Raw genomic sequence first — 22,623 nt, forward strand, 5'->3', positions numbered from 1 at the left:
CTCTATATTCTGAGCAGGCAAGCGTCATCTACAATCTGATGGTGTTAGCATCATGGTTAAGGGATCTGGACTGATGCCCTTTGAAAAATATCACTTGCCATCCTAGATTTGGGTCTTGACTGTCACCCAAAAGGCCCATGTGTTAATGGTTTATTCTAAGGGTGGCACTGCTTGGAGGAGGCAGAGCCTTTAAGAGGTAGACTTTGTGCTAGGACCTAAAGTCTTTGGATGCTTAGCTCCAAAGGAAGTTGTGGGATTCAGGCCCTCTATTTTTGGCTCCACTGTGTATGACAGACTGCCATCATATAGTCATTGGCCAGTCATTGGCCCAAAGCAACAGAGCTGGTCTATTGTGGACTGCAGTCTCCAAAAGTGTGAACCAAAATGTACCTGTTTTGCTTATAAGTTGATTATCTCAAGTATTTCCTTATGACAGAAAGATAGGTCACTCATCTTTCCCTCCTGTCCCACTTTCCATGGTCAGCATGATTCAGGTCAGACAGCCCGAATCTAAACACTGGCTCTGCAGTTGCTTAGCTCTGGTAAGTTGTCCAAATGCACCAAGCCTCCGTTTCCTCATCCAGGGAAGGAGTCAGTCTAGTGTTGACTTTCTGACTTGTGGTGAGGTTAAAACTGCCAGTGAACACAATGCTCTTGGCATGGTCGTTGATGCAGATGGCGAAGTAGTCTGTCATTTTCTTGGTTACATTTAGGATTCACCCTTCCTTCTGGTGAGTCCTCTCTGGTCTCTCACATGAGAAGTCATCTCTTGTCCTCAGATCTCTTGAGTGGCCAAGCATCTGAAGTAGTCCTTTCCTGCCTGTGCCCAGGTAGTGCTTCCTCAGCCTGGCCACTCACTGAGTCTCATTGAGGCCCCTTGTGTCCTCTCCAACCATCCATACAGTGAATGCTTGGCAATAGTTGACTACAAGTCCCAGGGGGCCATACAGAGCTTTCCACAGAACAACCAGGAAGAATGCATCCTTTGGGAGAGAGAGATGCTCTCTCTTATACAAGCAGTCGGCTCAAAGAAGAGAAAGATCTAGGATACCAAAGAGGACACCAAGACAGAGGTGGTTCCTTGAGGCTCTAGGATATATTTAATGCCATGAACAGAAAAACAAATAGACAGCAGCTCGGCAGGGGTTCTGGAGAAAGGAAACCAGGGCCCATGTAGCCGAGGCATCAGTCTCTTGTACCTTTCTGAGGATGGGGGAGATTTCGCAGTTCAAGCTTGCTGTCTGATTCCCAGGCAGGAGACGGAGAAGGGGGTTGGGAACAGGATGTGTGTCCACCAATACCCACTTGTATTGACTGAGTTTTCTGTCCTGCCCGGTTCCTGCAGTTGTTAAGTCCCAAATAAATCACACAGAGGTCTACAGTAATCATTAACTGATTGGCCCATTAGCTCAGGCTTCTTATTAACTCTTATAACTTAGCCATTATTCTTATCTGTGTTAGCCACATGGCTCAGTACCTTTTTCAGCAGCGTAGTCACATCTTGCTTCTTCTGTGTCTGGACAGGACTGCAGAGGGAGCTTCCTTCTTCCCAGAATTCTCCTGTTCTCATTGACCCACCTCTACTTCCTGTCTGGTTGTCCCACCTATACTTCTTGCCTGGCCACTGGCCAATCAGGGTTTATTTAAAACATAATTTACAGAATATAGACAATTATCCCGTACTACACTTGGATGTAAACTCACTTCCCAGGTGAGAGATTCCCCACACAGGGATGCCTGTTATCTGGAGACTCGTGGGGTCTTGGCAAGCACCTGTTAGAGAGGAAGAAGAGTACCGGGAGAGGCCGTGGTCTGAGCAGCCATTGTGTTCTAACATTGCATAGATACAGGAAATTCCAGAATGTTCCCTGGGATCAGCAAGGAGAACCCAGCATGTGTTCAGGATAAAAATAAAGCTGCTTAGGGAACTGAGGCACAGTCTATATTAATCCAGGGCTTCTCAACCCAATCTAGCATTTATTTATTCTCCGTTTAAGATTGGACAAATGGGGCTGGGAAGGTGGTTCAGCGGCTAAGAGCACTGGCTGTTCTTCCAGAGGATCAGGGTTCAATTCCCAGCTCCCACATGGTGACTCACAATGATCTGTAACTCCAGACCCAGAGTGTCTGATGCCCTCTTCTGGCCTCTCAGGCACCAGGCACATGTGTGGTGCACAGACACACACACAGGGAAAGCACCCATGTGTATAGGGTTTTTAAAGCAGATTTTAAAAGGACTCTGGCATATAACAAAACATCGTGAGTCTAAACACAATGATTTTAGGGGAGAAATTGTGTTTAGACGGATCACATCATCGCATTCAAATCCCAGTCCTTTGGGGGAGCTTTTGGAATAAATAATTGAGACTTTGTGGACTGAAATAGAAGGCATTGTTTGTTCCCAATCAGAGAATGGGCCTTCTAGCCCTCATGTGCCACCAGTCCTTCCTGAAATGCCCCTGGGAAGACAGAACTCCAATGCTTTGTCTCTGGAGACAGCCCTGCCAGCAGATCTCTCACCACATTGGGGGCCCGGCTTTTCCTTTCTCTTTATTAAGTTATCAAAGTTAATTTCCCAAGGGAACATCATAAGAAAGGATGAAAATGCTTCCTTCAAATGAAAAAAAAAATACATCTTGAAAGTACCAGAAATAAAAATGTCTCAACCTTAGCATGGTGGCACATGCCTACAGCCTCAGTATTGGAAACCAGAGAAGGGCAAACATAAGTTCAAGGCCAACCTTGCCAACATGAGAAAACATGACTCCCAAAAGCCTTGAACTTTTCTTTTCTACTTAGTTGTTTGACTCAATTATCTAGGAGCCATCCAGCATATTTTTTTTTAAGATATTGCACTAGCAAAAGACTTCAGAGTGTGCTACAGAGAATTACAATGAGGTCTGAGGGCACCCCAAATCCCGAACCGTTTCCTGGTGTAGCTATTTTGAGCGAGCTTTGGGGCACAGAGGTCTGTGTCTTACAGAAAAGAGGCTTTCTTCATGCTGCCGTCTGTGCAGAGCCCAAAGCAATTATCACCAAAGAAAACCATTTTCACCCTGCTTCTCAAGGACCAAAGACTTAAAAACGCACTGCCTCCCAGTCCCTGGTCACATGTGCCTAGTAGCACTGGAGTCATTCGGAGTCCTCAGGGCTTGAGAAGAAGAGTGTCATGTTCTCTAGCCTTGTGCCAGAAGGTCATGTGTGTTTGCTCTCCTGTCCCCATGTCACCTGAGTAGGACAAGATGTTACACAGAGCGTAAAGTCAGTTACTAGCTCTGATGTTTATGGCACCTCTGCCCTCACTCAGTGGCAAGTGACATCGGGAAACTTCCCAACACTGGCTGCCCTCTACACAGCACTTTGGAGATCAAGTGTCACAGTTGGGAGCATCTCTCATGTTTTAAAAATCATTTCAGTGTTTCGTACTGGTTGTCATTGTCCTTGTTGGCTTCAGAGAGCCTCTCACACCGGGAGAAGGAAGAGACTGACACCTGGTACCAGCAGCCAGAGGGGAACTGATCTTCTCAGAATAGATTTACAGGTGGTCAACAATTCAGTAGGCCACCTTGGTGGAGACACTGGAGCCCAGGCAAAGATGGGATAGCCACAGTCAGGACCATGTCATGACCAAAATGTCTTACCTTTGTATGCGTCTGGCCTTCTATGTAAAGTTCACTTTAGGATCCCAAAGATGGACTCGGGGAGTAACTTGGACCTCTTTATCCCTCTTCCCAATATGGCAATATTAAATAAATCTTTTTCTGCTATTAAATTGTCTCTTTAAATAGTAATTAGCTTATTTAGGGCAGGTGGCTGAGGTTGACTTGTCGGAGATGCCAGGGTCTAGCCTGACCCTATTAAAGTCCAGTAAGCATTTGTGCTTGGAAGACAGCATCACACCTGAAGTTGTTGCCAGAGTTGCTGTCAGGCTGTTCCCTGGCAGCCCTCTGTCTGCTGCCACTCAGTTTCTTGGAAGGTTCTAGATCTCCATCATTTTACTAACTACCTTGTTTATCCTCGTCAGTCTTCCTGGAGGCTCAAATTCACCTAGGATTCTCAGTTCCTCTTTTCTTTGTCCATCTCTCTTCAATGTGCTTGCTAAGATAAGGTTCTCTGAGAAGTAATGACAATCACGCAGTGGACAGTGAAGATGCCTTCCTGGAAGTCTGTTGTCAGGGAATGTCACAGTGGTGTGGCCATAGGCTGTGTGTTGTTAGTTGGTGGGAATTCCTCAGTCCATTGTAATCTGATAAGACCACCGTGGTATGTATACGTTCCCTTGTTGAGCTGAGCATCTTTGGAGGGTATGGGCTAAAATTAGATGTGCTATACAAATGTTCCCAGATATTTCCCAAGGTTAGAGGCCAATGCAAGACATAATCAAGAGCAGAATTTCATGAAGCAAGGCAGGAGACGCAATAGGAAGAAAAGCCCTCTTTGGATCCCCTGCATTCATATCATAGAAGGTTCTCCTCACCCTTTGGGGATTACGTGCGCCCATCAGGGCTGGACTATTGGAGCAATACTTAAATCAGCAGGGGGTTGCACATTTTTCTTTCTTTATGAAGATCAGAACATTTAAGTTATGAGAGGGTGAGTGACCAGCCCTCAGGTTACCCACCGGACAGGTGCTGGAATAAGAAATTAAATCCAGCCTCCTGACCACCCCGCCACCTACCCTGAACGCAGCAGTGAGACAGTCTGTACGCAGTGTCTCACTGCTCTGCCTTGGCCACCTCACATAGCATAATTTTAGTTCCTTCGCTAAATATGCCAGGAGGTCTGGTACTAGACAATGAACAGATGAGAGACTGAGTAGAAATACTGGCTGGGCCGCATGGAGCCTAGCGCTGGTAGAGCGGATAGTGAGTCAGAACACTTCCGTCCTTAGAGCTGCCTCTGGATCTTCCAGACACACACGCTCTGACAGAGCTCTCAGCATTAGCCGCTACCCACCTTCCAGGGCATGCTACCTTTTCAGATCTAAGACTCGAGAAAGATAAGCTTTGCCCCTGACGGTACCTCCTAAAACTGACCAAGGCACCGTGGGATCTACCTCTTGCCTTAACTGTCTACAGAATGTCAGGAGGGCAACCTCAGCAGGTGCAGTATAGCAGGGCCCCTGGCAGTGCCTCTTCTGGGTACACTGGGAAGCCATGAGTTGACTCTCAAGGGTACAAAGGGACACTCGTATCCAGCGGTTTGAAAATCGAGCCCTACCCATGGAAGGCAGCCAGGCGAGTCAGAGCCGTGTCTCTGACAGCATGCTGCAGGAATTCACCCTCTGCCGTGTTCTATTCAACTTTGTTTGCATTTACATTGTCAGTTGAAACACACGGGGCAGATCCATGGGTGTGATGAGGGCAGCCCTTGAAACAAGGTGGAAGGACATCAGAATTGCCCCTTTGCCATTTGGCATTGTGACCCCAGGGAAGTTATGTAAGCCCTCTGGACTTTCATTTCCCCTCTCTCTCTCCCAGCATCATTGCACAGATAAGTGGTAAACTGGTTGCATCTGATACACTGTAAGCTGCCAATCAATGGTGTGCGGGTTTGTTGTATTTGCAATCATGTTGGGAGATGACACAAGAATGAGTCCTTCGTACCCCAAAGATCCCAAACATCACATAAACATCACATGAGTCAGATAGATGGGGAGACCTGATATTCAACTCTTAAAAAAAAAAAAAATCAGTCACACATATGCAACTTAAGGACATTGGAGTTACCAGCCACTTGCGTTGTAAGGCTTTGGGACTTGGCTTATAGCTACCAACAACATACAAACACATACTTCCTTGGGCTGGCCCCAAGGTGCTCTTTGTTTCGCTGCATGGCCAACTCATATTGAGTTGGCTGTTATGAGGGAAGACTTGAACTTGAGGAAGAATGAGTGGAATCTGTGACCTGAACAGCCAGACACTGTACAGGTCCCCATCACTGAAGATGGCCAACACCACAGGCTGTCTACCTCCATGTGGTTCCAGCTTAAAAGTGACCTTGCTGGGAGCAAGCTGGGAGAAGGGGCTGTGTGCTGGCCATTTGGCTATCCAAAGACATCCTGGATCAGACATAGCATAGAAATGAGCCCTCACCCCACCCCACCTGCACACACCCCATCACTGTGGGGGGGCTTGCTGCTAGAGGGGACTCAGCACCTGGCATCCGAGGACTCTAATCTCTCACCGCGGGGAGTGACGAGTGACGCTTTCCCTAGACTTAATGTTTGCCTCTTCAACCACCTTGTTAAGAAAGCCGATTAGTCTGGAATAGGCCACGTGATAGAATTAATTTACCTTGTTGGGTTTCCTCCAAGAGTCACCGAGTGAAGTGCAGATCCCTGGGGAGGGGGGATGGGGGGACTGCCTGGCTGACTTTTAATCAGGCTGGTCAGATTCAGCCTTAGGAGGTTTATAAAAGAAAGAGAAACACTCCCAAGCACACTCTTGGTCTTAGTCGAGGTAGTTGTCAGATACCAGGCTCCACTACCAGCGTGGTCACCTGCCCTATGGACACACGGGCTGTCCTCCCTGCATGCACGGCTGGAGAGGCTCCCCTTTACTGCGTTGCTGGGGACAGGGACAGGGTTTGGCAAAGGGTGAGTGAATTTGCTCTTGACAACACTGCTCAAATTGTTTTAACTCTGCTTGGAGGGGGAGGCCAAATCCATGCAAGGGTCCAGAGTTGTAGGAAGGCTACCAGACAAGTGTGGAACTATCAAGAAAATGCATCTACAGCACACAGAGTAGGAAGGGAGGCTTCTAGAAGGAGGTAGACCAGAAGTCTGTGATATGTTGGAAGTAAAAATCTTTGTTCCAGAAGCATTGCATGGAAACATCGGCTATGGTCCAAGATGGCAGGCATTGGGACTTCTCCTGACCCCAATCTCTGTTGGAGACCATGCCGGCACCTGTTGCTTGTCCCCTCAGCCTTCACTTAACTCATATACAGTAACTGATCAAAATCTCTCCTTGGCCAGAATTGCTGTAAAGAAAGTGCCTCTTAGAGCTGACAATATGGCTCAGTGGGTAAAGGTGCTTGCTGCCAAGGCTGAGAACCTGAGTTCAATCCCTGGGACACACATGTGAAAGGACAGGACATGCTCCTACAAGTTGCCCCCCTGATCTTCACACTTGCATGGTAGGTACATGCACACGCACACACACACACCAAATAAATAAATGTAAAAGAAAGGATCATTTTCATCTCAGGGGACCAGATTTGTGACAGGCAGAAGTAGGGGATCTTTGGTTTGAGAATCTGCAACGGTGTCTTTCCTCCTGCTGCGGGCATCCGCCCATCTCACTTCTGACTCTCTGGGAGATGGATGAGCTGGAAATCAATTAGCATGCTGTATATTTGATTTGCTAGGTCTCACTCACCATGTGAGGAGACATCTTCCACACTGCAGCCAGGGATCGCCATGGAGACCCAGGGACTGGCTGGATCTGCACGGAGCTTATTCACGAGCCAGGGGCCAGCCAGGTAAAGGACCCTGCGCAATCTTTACTTTGGGAAAAGAGAGAGTGAGGCAGAAAGAATGTGGAGATGCCTTGGAAGGCGTATTAGATATGGTTGAAGATTTGCAGAACAGGCAAGGATCCGAGCACCCGAAAATCTATCAGTAACTTACTTCTATCCTCTTGAGCCAGATGTTCCGAGCTCAGACAAGCCGAAGAAAAATAGCTTTAGTTTGGAAATTACTTCAATAAAAATAGTATTGGGTGCTTCTCGGTCCTGGAAGGACTCAGAACAAGTCCAAAAGAGGCCATGTAAGAGTGGGTCACCGTGAGAGGACCCTGGATGGACACAGTGATGTGCTGAGGATGGTGTTTTCTGGAGTACCTCCGGAAGGTTTCTAGGTTCCTCAGTACATCTAGACTCTGTAGCATGCATCCTTGCAAAAGCGCCAGGCAGATTAGCAAATCTCTAAGCACTACCTCCCCTTGGAGACATCTGTACCTGGCTTTAACAGCAGTAGCACATAAGGAAAATCATCCCGCCCTTCCGAGCCTTATCTGAAAAACGCTTCTAACAACGCTGGCTCCGTGGAGCTGTACCATTCCCGGAAGCCACCCATGGCTCCACGGATGCTGGGTTCATTACTTTCCAGCCATTTTCTTAAGCCAGCACCACAGTTTTACAGCTGTGCATCTATAGTGTTAGTTAAGCCGATTGCCAAGTAAAGAGATATTTATTCATTTCTCTTATTTATTTATCTATTTATTCGTTGTATTCTTAATTGTAGAAAATGTTATGCTACTCTGGGGGTAGGGGTGCGTGGGAGAAAGAGAGAGAGAGAGTCTTTCTCTGTTGCTGTCCACCTTAAATCTCTTACTGAATTTGAAGGTCACTGGCCAGCCACTGCTCTCCAGAGCTCCTCCTGTCTCTGTCCCTCAGTGCTGAGATAACAGACACATGCTATCCCTGCTGGGATCCGAAATCGGGGTCCTTGAGCTTGCACGGCCAGAACTTTATTTCCTAAGCCTTCTCCTCAGTCCCTCTATCATGGTTTTTAAGGAGCTAGCTGTAGCTGGTATTGAAATGGTTTCCAGTGTTGTGTATTAATAAAACAAGTGTCCGGCTGCAGAGAAGAAGAGCATCTTCAAGTCAGTGTAAATGAAAAGGACCTCAGGTATACAGGACAGAGCACTGTTTCAGGACAGCCATGTGGTCTGAGGTGAAGATGGAGCCAGGAGGTGGAGGAGGGGGCTGGGAGGGAGCTGTCATCTGCTTCCTTGTCCTGTAGATTTTCACGGACTTTGTGCCTCCTTCTCCACGTCTCGCTCATTTCTGGCTCTTTTGGATCACATGTCATCAGGGACAGGGCTGAAAACGACCTTGAGTCAAACACCCAGCTCCAGCGCCATGGAGCTGTCGGTTGTTCAGCAGCAGGGGCGATGCACTGTGGGCCCCTTGTCTGATCCTGCTGGCTGGAGCTGGAGGGAGTGGGGGGAATGACCTTCCTTCTATTCCCTTAGCAGAGGATAGGCAGGGACAGTGTCCAGAGCTGAGAGCAGCTCCCACAAGGCCCCTCAAAATATGTCTATGCAAACCAATCATGTGAGGGTTGCTTTCTGGCTTTAATATTGCAAGCGTATAATTAGGGTCAAGGTACTTAGCATTTCATGGCTTGATAGCAAGTTGCTTAGGGCTGATTGTATTAGAAACACCATCTGTGGAAGTCTCTATAGATATGATGTGGAGGAAACCAAAGGAAGCAAAAGCAGAGAAACAGAGGCAGAGGGAAGGAGGGCTTGAGAAAGGCTCAATGTTAGGAATACCGGCTGCTCTTACAAAGTACCCAGGTTCAGTTCCCAGCATTCACATGGGCTGTCTCATAACACCCTTATATAGTGTGCACATAAGCAGGTGCACGCGTGTGCACACACACACACACACACCCCACACAAATGCTAAGAATTAAAATCTAAAAGCAGAGAAATGAGGTTGAGTATATCTTCTCCTTCTCTAGTGGAAACACAGGAGGTGGGAGGCAAGGCAGGGGCAGGCTTCTCAAAGAATGTTCTAGCTATAAACTCTGGAGACATGGGCTGTGGTCTCAGGGACTGACCCCATAGCCTGCTCCTAGCAGGGTCTCATATTAGGATAGGGATTAGACATGTTGGGAAGGTACTTCTGCACCAGCCTGAATGCAGTACTGGAGCTTACGAGAAAAAATTAATAGATTTGTGAGGGGGTGGACTCACACTCTATATGGATGCTTGTTCCTTTACTCTTTGCTCTAAATTCACCCTTATTTGAGGATTATATTCATTATATCTTCCATTGTCTGAGCGAATACCTGACAAGAAGCCACTTAAGGGAAGAGGGTTTATTATGACTTACAGTTCCATCACAGCGAGAATGGCGCGGGGTTGGGGGAGCTGAACACTGTATAAGCAGTTGGGAAGCAGAAAACAAAGGGACATGGGGCTGGGCATAAAACATCAATGCCTGCCTCCAGTAAGACTTTCTCTAACCTGACTCTACTTACTAACAGTTGCCCAATCTTACCAAACAGTGTTACCAGCTGGAGACCAAGTGCTCAAGCACATGAAGCTATGGGGGAGGGGGGGCATTTCACATTTAAACCCCAAGGATCGTATGCTTTCACTGTTCCTATGCCTAGCAATATTTTTGAAAGGTTTCATTTTTTAACTTTATGTGTACGGGCATCTTGCCTGGCATGTATGTACTGTGCCATGTGAGTGTCTCGTGCCCATAGAATTCAGATGAGGGCATCAGATTCCTTAGAACTGGAATCACAAATGTTGTCAGCTGTTTGGAACCAAACCCGGGTCTGCTTCAAGAGCAGCAAGGGCCCTTAACTGATGAACTTTCCAGTTCTCATTTAGCAACCCTAACAAGAGATCTGCTTTGGGCAAAAGGAATAATGAGTAGAAATGTTTGCTGCTGCCCCACTGGAGGGAGCGTGGCTGTGGGAGAGCTGAAAGGGCAAAGTCGTAATAAAGAGACAGCATCATTTATCAATGAGGCTCTGCCCCGGGCTGGAGAGGGAATGGGAGAAGGGGAGGAAAGGGCATAGGAGAGACAGAAGCCTGAGCCACAGGCCCCCAGCCTCACCTCCACTGGTCACCTCTGCTTCTCTAGTCACTGTCTGTCCTTTCCCCTCCCAGGGTGTCACGCCTCATCATCTCACTTCGGACGTGGGCTGCCAGGCACTTACATCATGAAGATCAGAGACCTGATGCCTTCTTGGATCGATTCCATGGAACTGAGCTCAACGAGGTGTCCAGCAGGGAAAGCAATGCCCAGCCCAACCCAGGTGGACAGGAACCACCAGACAGAGGGTAAGAAACAGAAAAAGGAAGAGGTTATCTGCACACCAACTGCACACCAGCTACACACCAGCTGCGCACCAACTACACACCAGCTGCACACCACCTGCACACCACCTGCACACCAGCTGCACACCACCTGCACACCAGCTGCATACCACCTGCTCACCAAATGTACACCACCTGCACACCAACTATATACCACCTGCACACCAGCTAAGACAGCAAAGAAGCACATGGGTCCAGCTTGATGCCCTCAATCCCTATGAGTCACTTCTTGAAGAAAGCATGTGTCCTTCAGGGAATACTACATGCACTCACATTCCCCATCCAGAGTCCAAGAAGCCCCTGAACCAGAGTTCTCAGCCACCCTGCATAAAGCGACTTTTTTTGCTGCTACTGCTTAATCAGGAAAACTTCTCTTAAAGGAGCTATAGTATGCTACCAGCAAGCAAAGCCCATTAGAAAAAATAGTGAGACTAAACTTTGCTTTTTAGTGTCTAGAATTCCTTTGCAAGTCCTCTCAGATTTTACATGGATTTAGTTGGCCATGTGGGTGCCAATTTGTTGAAATGAATCCGCTTGTTGGTTCCCACTGCTCAGTCCCAAAATAATCACACAGAAACTATATTATTTAAATCACTGCTTGGCCCATTAGCTCTAGCTTCTTATTTACTAACTCTTACATTTTAACTTAAACCATTTCTAGTAGTCTGTGTATCACCACATGGCTGTGGCTTACTGGGAAAAGTTCCATCTGGCTCTGGCAGGACTGCATAGCTTCTCCCTGACTCCACCTTCCTTTCTCCCAGCATTCAGCTTAGTTTTTTCCCTGCCTACCTATATTCTGCCCTGTGCAGGCCCACAGCTGTCCTTTATTAACCATTGGTACTCACAGCACACAGGGGGAATCCCATATCACACCAGCACTGCATGTACACCATACACACATATACATGCAGGCAAAACACCAGCATACATAAATAAAGACAAAGGAAACAAAAAGATTAATGGTGTGTGATACTTGAGAAATGACACTGAGGTTGTCTTCTGACTCTTTCTCACACCCAAACATCACACAAGTATTCAGGGACTTTTCTTTTCAGTGGATACTGCAGTAAAGCCAGATTCAGTCTTATGTGCTGAAGAAACTGAAGAAAGGTATCTTCAGTGTTCTATTGTTATAAAGAGACACCATGACCAAGGCAACTCTTATAAAAGAAAGCATTTAGCCAGGTGGTGGTACATGCCTTTAATCCCAGCGTATGGGAGGCAGAGGCAGGCGGATCTCTGGGAGTTCGAGGCCAGCCTGGTCTACAAGAGCTAGTTCCGGGACAGGCTCCAAAGCTACAGAGAAACCCTGCCTCGAAAAACAAACAAAAAAGCATTTAATTGGGGGTTTGGCTGCAGGCTCAGAGGATAAGTCTATTACCATCATGTCAGGGGGCATGATGGCAGGGAACATAGTAGCAGGCAGGTGTGGCGCTGGAGAGGTAGTTGAGAGCTACATCCTGATCTATAGCCAGAGAGAGACCGTGGGCCTGGCGTGTGCTTTTAAAACCTCAAAGTCCACACCTAGTGACATACTTCCTCCAATTTCTTCCAACAAGGCCATACCTCCTAATCTTACTAATCCTAGCATGAGTTCAGCTTTCTGGTGCCCAAGCATTCAAATATATGAGCTCATGAGGGCCATTCTTAACTCAAACCATCGCAAAAGGTGTCGAGGTCCCCAGCTGAGATTAAAGGACTCACTGGAGAGGCGTGTTCACGTGTGAGGGTCCACACAGGCTGCAGCTACAAACCCTTGTGGTTCCTGGGTACCGGCTAGGACAGGAACAGAACAGCCATTGAAGACCCTGATTGAGGGTAGGGAGACAGAGAAACAGGAGAGATGACAAACAGGTCGGGAAGAGGAGATCTGAGGGATGGGGACGTTTTTTGGGGGGAAGGGCAGGGTCTCATGTTCTGCCCTTCACATTTGAGCCTCAAGCTCTATATTATTGAGGATGACCTTGAGTTTTCTGATCCTTCTGCCTCCACCTGGACAGAGCTGGGGTTTCCAGTATGCATGGCCACACTGGGTTTTTGCAGTGCTAAAGATCAAACCAAGGGCTTTGTGTATGCTCAAGCAAGCTCTCTCTAAACCGAGCTCCACCCCAGCCCAGAAAAGAATTACTAGCCTTTTGTTTGTTTCTGAGCAGGATGGTGATCTGGGCACAACAACAGGCCCAGAAAAGTACACAGTGGGACCACTGCCCTCTGCACTTGCTTGCTTCTCAGGTGAAGGAAGTCTGGAACTTCCTATAACTAGCTAGGCCTGCTCAATTTGTTTTGAGTAAACAAAGACTTCCTTAAATAATCTGATTAAATTATCCTCTTGCAACCTTAGGCAAATGGAGATGGATGTTGTACTCAATACGTAACCCCAGTGTGACCAAAGAAGTGGAGGACTGGGTGAGAGCCACTTAGGGCTAGACCGGTGCTACCTGGCCACTCACAGAAGGCTCAGGGTGGCAGATGAATGTGATGATGCATGGGGGAGCTTCACAGAGGGGGAGGGGCTTTGAATTTTGGGGGACCAAGTCCCAACTACAAAGCAAAACATCTACTGAGATACTTCCTCTGTGTGGACCTGTCATTATGGAAGTAGGGGTATACTTTTTGTGTGTGGGTCTATCATTGTAGAAGTAGGGCCACTGTCCCCCAGGGTATTCTCTCCACCATCTCCCAGGAGTTCCAAGGCACTGAGGACTTTTCAGATGAGGAGAACAACCCAGAAGCAAGAAACCAAGGCCACATCTTAAACGGGGAGAGGAAGTCTCCGGCAAAGATAGCCAGAATAGCATAGAGAAAGCCCATTTAGTCAGGTTGAGGCATCACCAGCCACTGACCCCCGCTGGGGTCTCCTATGAGCAATCTACAGAGAACACTGGTAGGCAAGAGACCTTTTTAAGGCTCCATGAGGCCCCTTGACTTTCTTACCTCTTGTGTCAAAAGCTTCTCCTGGCAGCAGTCACTTGAGAATAACACCTGTAGAATGCCGCGACAGGGAGTATCTAATATGTGACAAACCAGTCCCTACCTTCTACCATATTCCTGGGGAGATCACAGATGGGGCCATAGGGTTGGGAGCAGAGGGGACATAAGCCTAAGCATGGAGATGTGTTTGCCATCAGTCAACTTTCTGGTCTGTTGACTAGAAGAAAGAAGTTACTGTGACTAGATTTTCAAGAAACTGCACTCTGGGGAGCCACATCTGGTCTGTGCAGACAAGAACAGTAAGCAGCGGTTCCAGACTTCCGTTCACCTGAGAAGCATGGAAGTACATGCAGAGGTCCTACCGAGTCCTGTATTGATAAGGGCTCTCCACCCTGCTCAGGGCTGAACAGAAGGAAACGGAGTAGAATGGAGACTCAGAAACTGGACGGGATTCAAATCATTAATCCTCGTTACCCAGAAGCCTGGATTTAACCAAATGCTTTTCCTCTCTTGCCGCAACCGTTTTCCCAGACCCAAGTATACACACACACACACACACACACACACACACACAAACACAATCACTTTGTCCCTGACAATAACCATACCCTTATGAGCAAAAAGTTGTGAACAGAAAGGCTGGAGAGAAGTGGGTAGGGTTCCTGGCATAGTCGCCTCAGGCAAAATGGACCTGAGTCATTGAAACCATTCCCATTGGCCTAACCCATGGCCAGAAAGGATGCCAACACTTGTAACGGCTCACAGGCGGGATAAGTACCCAAGCCCCAGCCAAGCATACTATACTGGCTTTCAATTTCTCTAACCCCAGGAGCCACCCCACCCACCACCACCACCCCACCCCTACATAGAACCCCACTTTGCCTCTCCCTTCTCCTCCTGCTCACCACCTTCTCCAAACACTAGAAACCCATTCTAGCATCCTTCCTTTTGTGGAAACCCAGGGCAGAGGGGCAGAAGGGACAAGTCTGGATGATCTCTCTATGGAGCTCTTCCTACTTGTTCTTTGTCTCCCTCATCTAGAAAAGCAAAGGCTTTCAGGGCATACGTCCTTTCAGCTTTGATACCCTCTATCACTACATATTCAAGGGCGGAGATTTGGAATGCCTTTGCAGAGCAGTGGGTGGTCTCCTTGGCTAGAAGCATGCATTTTCCATGCTACAACTGCAAGGTCCTGGGAACCAGAGAAATGCCTCTGTTTTAAGGCTGACCTGAGCTAATCTTGAGGGAACCATCAGAGTGACCTAAGGAGAAAACGTCCTCCCTCAAAGGGTGACCAGCCTCTTGAATGGGTGACCTGCTGTGACTAGGTTCTGCCACAGATCCTGAGCTGGCAGATGGGTTTGGTGTGTGAGCATCAGAATGCCACACACGAACCCTGGGGCTGTGTGAGTGGGAGTGAGATTGCCCATGAGTGACAGCGGGCATGCATGGGCACACGGGTCTGCAGCTTCTGCCTCTTAGGAATGTCCTCACTGAAGGTGAAGGCAAGCCATCAGCATCAGAAACAAATACCGATTGCTTGACTTGCCATTGACAAAGGGCCAGAGCTTGGCACTTACTTTCTTCCCACTCCGTTCTTTGAGTAGAACTTTAATTCCTTCAGACCACAGATGACAGCTTCCTCTGGACCTCTTGATTCCTGTCTCTTTCCCATTTCTAGAATTGTCATTTGGTACCTAAACATGGTATAACTTCTCCCTTTCAGATCAAACTACTCTCAGTTCAAACCAGCAGTATTCTGCGAGTCTATATCTTTATGGCCTTTGAGGCAGAACAGTGATGGGTAGATCTAGGGGTTCAGTTTGTTGGTGCTGGGCTAGGTCTTCAACCATTGGGTAGCAGGGATTTTGAAAAGTTAAAGCCTATAATTCAAAGCCTGACCAAAACAAGCCGAGGCGCTATGCAGCATCAAGTGGGCCCAATAAGCTTGTGGGCAGTGCCCTCTGCTGGTTACACTCGTTAAGACGCCACAGGCCGACAAAACACTCTGGTAGATAAAGGGGACAGAGCTGCTTGTCTTCTGTGCTTCTTGGTTAACAGATTGAAGAACTCTTTGTTCCTATCCACTATCAAAAGATAAGATGATTTTTAATATCTCAATTCTGTTTCATTCCACAATTCTATAATCAGGTCGCCCCCAAATCAAACAGAATCTCAGAGCTGTAGCGTGTAACAGTTAGGCAGTATTTAATGGCCAGGGATGAGGTACAGCAGCAACTGGGTTGGCTGGAGCTTGGCACTTTGTCCGGTTGGTGTCTGGTGGCCATGTGTAATTTGCTAGATGAAGCTTCCTATGACTCCGGCTCTGAAGTCAGTTATAGAACTCCTTTGTAAAGCCATTCTCGGGCTTAAGCTGAATTTAAAACCTGTATTTATTGACAAAACTTTGAAGGGTTAGGCTCACATTGAGGATGGAAATATTGCTATAAACCAAGAAATGGCACATCTGGTCCTGCTGAGGTGGTTTTTCCTTTTTTATCTTTCTTTTTCTTTTCTTTTTTCTTTCTTTCTTTTTTTGTTTTTTTGTTTGTTTGTTTGTTTTTGTTTTTGTTTTTGTTTTTCAAGACAGGGTTTCTCTGTGTAGCTTTGGAGCCTGTCCTGGAACTCACTCTGTAGACCAGGCTAGCCTCGAACTCACAGAGATCCACCTGTCTCTGCATCCCAAGTGCTAGGATTAACAATGTATGCCACCACTGCCTGACCCTTCTTCCTCTTCTTAATAACCTAGGCTCATCAACCTAGGGATGGTGCCACCCACAGTGGGCTGGCTCTCCCACCCACAGATGTGGCCACAGGCCAGCTTGATCTGGGCAATCCCTCAATCCTGCCTTTTTTATACACCAGGCTCATCAGCTTAGGGATGGTGCTGCCCACAGTGGGCTGTGGACACATCAATCATCAGTCGAGATAGTTTCTCACAGATGTGGCAGCAGGTCTGCACACCCCAGTTCAGACTCCCTCAAATGGCTCTGGGCTATCAAGGTAACCAGAACTAGGACAGCAGATTCCAAGGGTTTGAACATCAGACACTACTTTTCTTCTTCCTTCTCTGCCTCCTCCTCTTCCTTGCATGTGTACACGTATGTCTGTGTCTGTGTGGGTGCACACATTTGTACATGTGGAAACCTGAAATTGAGCTTTCTTCACCATTTTCCACTGTATTTTCTGAAGTAGGGTCTCTCACTGAACCCAGAGCTCATGAATTCTAAACCGCCTTGCTCCAGGCTTGCCCTGTCTCTACCTCCAGTGTGCTGGGATTACAGGCAGTCACCATGTCTTCCCAACTGTGCCGTGGGTTCTAAGTATCCAAACTCTGGTCTTTATGCTTGTGCAGCAAGCACTTTGCCCAGCCAGCCAGCTCCACAGCCCAGCACAGTATCATAAAGCTAGGAGTCGCCATGTGTTACAGCCAGCAAGAACATGGGAACTGAAGACCTACAGGGGCAGGGAACCAAGTCCTGACAACCCAAAAAACAAGCAGCAGGAAACCTGGCTCCGCTAAAACATCCAGAAAAGATCACAGCTCTGTTTGACTTGTCTCTGGTGAGACCCATTCTTGACTTTCTATATACAACTCTACAAGATAACTGGTTCATCTTTTAAATCATGGGTTCTGATAGCAGTGTATACAAAACAAATTCACCTATGATTTAAAACCCCTTAATGTCTGCTTGTTTATAATCCATTGCTTCAAAATGTCTCAGACTTCTCTGGCCTCAGACTAGATGTAACTAACTTTCGGGGGCCGGTGGAAGTGGATGATAAATTGTAAAACATTAGCCTGAGCCTCTAATTTCTCAATGGAGAGGTTTACCTCAGACCTCTAGAGTAATAGACAATCATAATGAAATCAGTAGCTCCATCTTATCACAGATGCAGGGAGAGTTAGAGCAGGCTCCAGGGCACTCCAGGGCTCCCAACTTCAGTCTTGCAGAACTGCCTCAGAGACACTGGGTGCTAACACATGCACACTTCCAGCTTCAGTTATGCAGAAGGCATGGGTGGTCCCAGAAACTGGCATTGCCACAAAAAGCTTGGCCAATATTCCGTTGATCCCTCGCCAGCACTCAACCACAGTGCCACACTGACTTTTCATTCCCAGATGAAGGACAAGAAGGATGCCACAGGGCACATGGGAACAAACATCACCATCAAGATTTTATGGTCAGTTATGGAGGTTGAGCCCAGAGGGAGAGACCTCCAAGTCCATCCTGGCTCCCAGCCGGTCTTCCCCGCAGAGGTAACCATATGACCCTACCCCTGGAACTGAGAAGGTCCTGTTGTGACCCCCCACTTCTTCAGAGTCAACCTAAAATTGCTCTCAGGTTTCTGAGTTAATTAAGACCTTTATATCCTAAAGGCTTCCCACACATAGTGCTGTATGTCTGTGTTCCCAGAAGGAAGAAGGATGCCATTGTGGTGGACCCTTCTAGCAACATCTACTATCGCTGGCTGACTGTCATCGCCCTGCCGGTCTTCTATAACTGGTGTCTACTTGTGTGCAGGTAAGAGCAGCAACATTATTTTAGGCGGCCAGGGTGGAGGGACAGGAGGGGAGAAGGCAGCCGAGCCTAAGAGATGGAGGGCTGAGTCTCACCTGAGAGCGTTTCTCTCCTCTGAGCCACCGTACAGCTCTGGCACCTTAAGTCGCTGGTCCTCGACCTTCCTAATGCTGTGACTCTTTAGTATGGTTTCTCATGTTATGGTGACCCCCCAACCATAAAGTTATTTTGTTGATACTTCATAAGTGTAATTTTGCTATCGCTATGAATTGTAGCGTAAATACATCTGATATGTGACTCTCTGGCGTCTCGACCCACAAGTTGAGAACCACCGTCTTCGTTTCTCCATCAGCGGAAATTGGTCACTTCTCAGAGGACCCTGAAGGGGCTCTAAACCACGGGTGGGAAGGGACCTGAGCTTGAGGTGATGTTGAGGGTTCTGGCACTCTGTCATCTACTTTCGGGTTGTATGAGGAAGGGGTAGGGGCTAGTTGCTGTTCTGACAGGATTAGGGAAGCATTTTGAGTGAAGTTGCTGTTGAATAAGCACTCAGGGGAGGCACAGTGGGAGCCCTGCTTTCTGAGGCTGAATTCTGGGTTTCTGGTTTCCTAAGCAGGCTGCCGTGGTGGAATGAGCAGATGTGGGCTTTGGGGGTGCTCCTAGGTTAGAGGGGACTGTTGCTCTTCTGGAGAAGATCAGAGGCATTCAAGATTTCCCTGGGTGAGCTGGTGAGAAAAGGAAAGAACATGGCAGGACCCTTGCTAGCAAGTGGGTTGGTGTAGCCTGGCTCTGGGGGTGCAGAAATGGGAGCCACAGGGCTGAGCTGTAACTTTCTTGTAAGCATTCTTTCCTGGGAAGCTGCTGCTGTGGGTACAGGGGTAGGATGTCCCCCCTCCCCCCCACGCAGGAGAGGGCATTGGCAGGGGATTTCCTAAGGAAGCCTACAGGGTGTGCCAGCGGGGAGAGCCATTCTTAAAATACATTTCCAGGTAAGGAAAATGGATGAAGGGGCTCCCTCCCTGAGCTAGTCTATAGGGTGCAGGCTGCTGAGTGGACCCCAGACTCTACTACTACTCTCTGAAGGTATGGAAGGGGATTAAAGGTCCTTGCTAGCAGGACTCCATGGTAAGGGTACAGGGTTTATCACTCCTCCTAGAAAAGGCACAGGGCTTAGGGATGTCCCTAAGGAAGCCTACAGGGAAGTCATGCAGTGGCGGGTCTCTGTGCTTGTGAAAGCAAGCTGGACAGGGGACAGAGGATCTCCTGAACCAATCAGGACATGGTTCTTTGAGGGAGACTGCACCTTCTGATTTACCGTGATGGAGGAAACAGCGCTTTTCTCCGAGTAGACAGTAGGCCCTGGGATGTTCCTGGGAAAGCCAGCAAGGCAGACACGGCTGCTCTGGGATACCGTGCAATGGCTTTTGGGACATTCCTGATCATGTTCCTCAACTGGGTACAGAGGAGTCCTATGCTACCTGCAGCTTGTCAGCTTTCCATTGATATGACCAAAGACCCAAGGTAAACAATGTAAAAAAAAAAAAAGGAAAATTATTTCAGCTCAGAGTGTCAGAGAGTTCAGACAATGGTTCCTTAGTGTCATTGTTCTGAGCCACTGACAAAAACAAAACAAGACCTCATGACCAGGAAGTAAAAATAGAAAAAGGGACCAGGCAGAGTCCCAATATTCCTTTTAAGGCAAACCCTCTTAACTTAAGTTCCACTGGGCACTACCAACTAAAGGTTCCACTACGTCCCAGTCAGGCTGCAGCCTGGTGGCCAAGCCTTTAGCACACGAGCCTTTGGGGAACACCCAAAGCCATACACCATATAAGTGGAAGCTCGGGGATTCTGTCTCCAAGGGAAAGAACATGCGAGGTGGAGTAGGGGGCTTCATGACAAAAGGGCAAGGTGGCAACACTGCTCTCAACGAGTGCTCTAGGATATGGGAACACAGGTGTCAGCCAATGTTCTTTCCAGTCTTCATCCAGAAGACATGAATGGCTGAACATCCTCATGTTCTTGGAGGTAAGAAGGAAAACTTGGGGTGCCATCTATGTGAGAAGCAGCAAACACCAAGGGGTAAAGGGTAGGAAAATATCTCCTGGCTTATTTAAGTTGGAATCTGAGTCTAGAAAGGGCAGGTTCTCGATCCCTTTGCCTAATATCAATCGCAGTTGTTTGTTTGATTAATTGGGTGGGTGGTTGATTGGTTGGTTGGTTGGTTGGTTGGTTGGTTGGTTGTGTAGGTTGTTGTTTGTTTGAGTGGTTGGATGGTAGATTGGCTAGAGTGTTTGTTTGTTTTGAGTTCTACCATCAACCTTCACACTACACATCTAACTCCCCAGCTCTTCTTCCTAGGAGGCCAGTGACTATGAGAGAACATAGCTTCCCAGGGCCTGGAGTGATTCCACTGCATTGTCATGAGACAGATTTTTCCTGTACACACACACACACACACACACACACACACACACACACCTATCTACTAACTCCAGAAAGGGAGCCCATGACAGGTCAAAGTAATGATGGCACAAAAGTCCAACAGGAACAGAAATGATAGTTTCATCACCAACACCCACCCCAGCATGGGTGACAGCTCATGAAAACGGGGAACCCGGAACACACTGCACAGCCTGCCGACAGCACAGCAGGTTGGAGAGTGTCCTTTCCCAGTGGATCTGGTGATCTGAGCCTCTTCAAGGCAGCTCAGCCAGTCTCTGCTTCTTCTAAAAGGTTTCATTGACCTCTGCCTCCTCCAGGCTGTTTGGCTTGTCTGAGAATTTTCCCTGCAGCTTGGCTGGTCTGAGAGAGATTCTCAGTGGTCTTTATTGTTTTTGTTTAAATACTCTTTGAGGAGAGAGGTTCTGGTCAATGTGGTCAGTTTTAAGGACCTCCTGAAGCTCCTCAGAGTTGTTTCTTCCCTCTCTTAATGAGCTTCCTTGCAGTGTTTCGCCTTCCTAGAACACTGGTTGCTTCGCCTCTATAAAAATCCTATAGTAAGAGATTCCTCCCAAAACATACCATTCTAACGTCTGTGGAAACTGCTACATTACCTGTGTAACACCTCAAGAAGAACTGCTACTGGATACAGTGTATCTATTCGCATCACAGGGAGGGGAGGGGTCTGGGCTCTGACACTCAGCCATCTCGTCCCATCTCCCTCTTGGATTCTTCAGAGCCTGTTTTGATGAACTTCAGTCGGAGCACCTGATGCTGTGGCTGGTCCTGGACTACTCTGCAGATGTCCTTTATGCTATAGACTTGCTGGTTCGAGCCCGGACAGGTGAGTGTGCCCCAAGCCTAAAGACTAAACTAGGCCAAGTCATAGACCCTCAGTAGGGGGACCATTGGGTACTCAGGAAGATCCACAGTAGTGGGCTGGATGTTGCCTAGCTTTGAGCACAGTGTGCTTTGGAGATCTGGAGCCCTACCAAACAGAGTAGATGCTGATATCTTCTTGCTCAGTATGCTAAATCCTTCAACAGTACCTGAACAGAGGTTAAGAAACCTGGGATTTGGGATCTGTTATCCCAGTGTTCAATGAGCAAATCAAGCTGTCTCTCTGGACCTCATTTTTGTTACTTGTGACATAAGGCTAAGGCTGCCATCTCAAAAGACCCTTCTAGTACTACCTATGTGAGGTGGCACTCAGTTCAGTCTGGGCATTCCTTACCTCAGAAACATGGAAGATCCAGGAACACTGCTCCATCTCTCTCAGAGGAGATTTACAATTTATTTATGTTATTATTTTTAAAGATTTTATGTTATTTTCATTTAAGTGATGTGTGTGCCTGCCTGAGTGGGTTTGTGCATGTGAATGTAGTGTCTATGGAGGCCAGAAGAGGGCATCAGACCCTCCACTGAGCTGGAGTTACAGGCATTTGTGAGCTACTAGACACAGATACTGGGAACTGAATTCAGGTCCTCTGAAAGAGCAGCTCTTAATTTCTGAATCATCTCTCTAGCACCTCAAAAAATTTTTAACATGTAAAGGTCTGAAATTCAAAACAGGGCCTAGGAAGATGATGTGTTCTTCCAAACAGACTCTGGTTGAGGTTAAGACCCACCTATACATGAGAATTGGGTCTGCCCAGCTTCCAGGGATCTTTTTTCTAATGTGCACAAAAGCTTCACTTTGTAGAGGCCCTTCTGTTTGCGTCTGAGATTTTGGAAATAACACCCACACTCCCATGCTCAAGGGAAACACACAAGATTGTGGCAACAAACCAGAATGCATGAATCCCCTTAGCTCACCTTGCTTTCTCATTAGAACCCCTACATAAAACAAGTAACAAAAGCCGGGCGGTGGTGGC

The 22,623-nt window shown here is 47.6% G+C and overlaps 1 protein-coding gene across 2 annotated transcripts in view; it reads left to right on the forward strand.

Annotated features, from left to right (window-relative positions):
* Positions 1-22,623, forward strand: part of Cnga3 (cyclic nucleotide gated channel alpha 3) — a 30,668-nt gene that overhangs the window by 4,328 nt on the left and 3,717 nt on the right. Inside the window, exons 2-6 of one of the 2 annotated variants that reach the window (XM_005359934.2) lie at positions 7,372-7,485; positions 10,641-10,814; positions 15,583-15,588; positions 18,203-18,310; positions 21,487-21,593. In XM_005359934.2, coding sequence (XP_005359991.1) covers positions 7,372-7,485; positions 10,641-10,814; positions 15,583-15,588; positions 18,203-18,310; positions 21,487-21,593 — 509 coding nt within the window. The remainder of the gene's footprint in view (positions 1-7,371; positions 7,486-10,640; positions 10,815-15,582; positions 15,589-18,202; positions 18,311-21,486; positions 21,594-22,623) is intronic. The other variant, XM_005359935.2, reaches the window with a different exon arrangement.

This window comes from Microtus ochrogaster, linkage group LG2 (genome assembly GCF_000317375.1).
Source record: "Microtus ochrogaster isolate Prairie Vole_2 linkage group LG2, MicOch1.0, whole genome shotgun sequence".
In the NCBI taxonomy this organism is placed as follows: Eukaryota; Metazoa; Chordata; class Mammalia; order Rodentia; family Cricetidae; genus Microtus; species Microtus ochrogaster.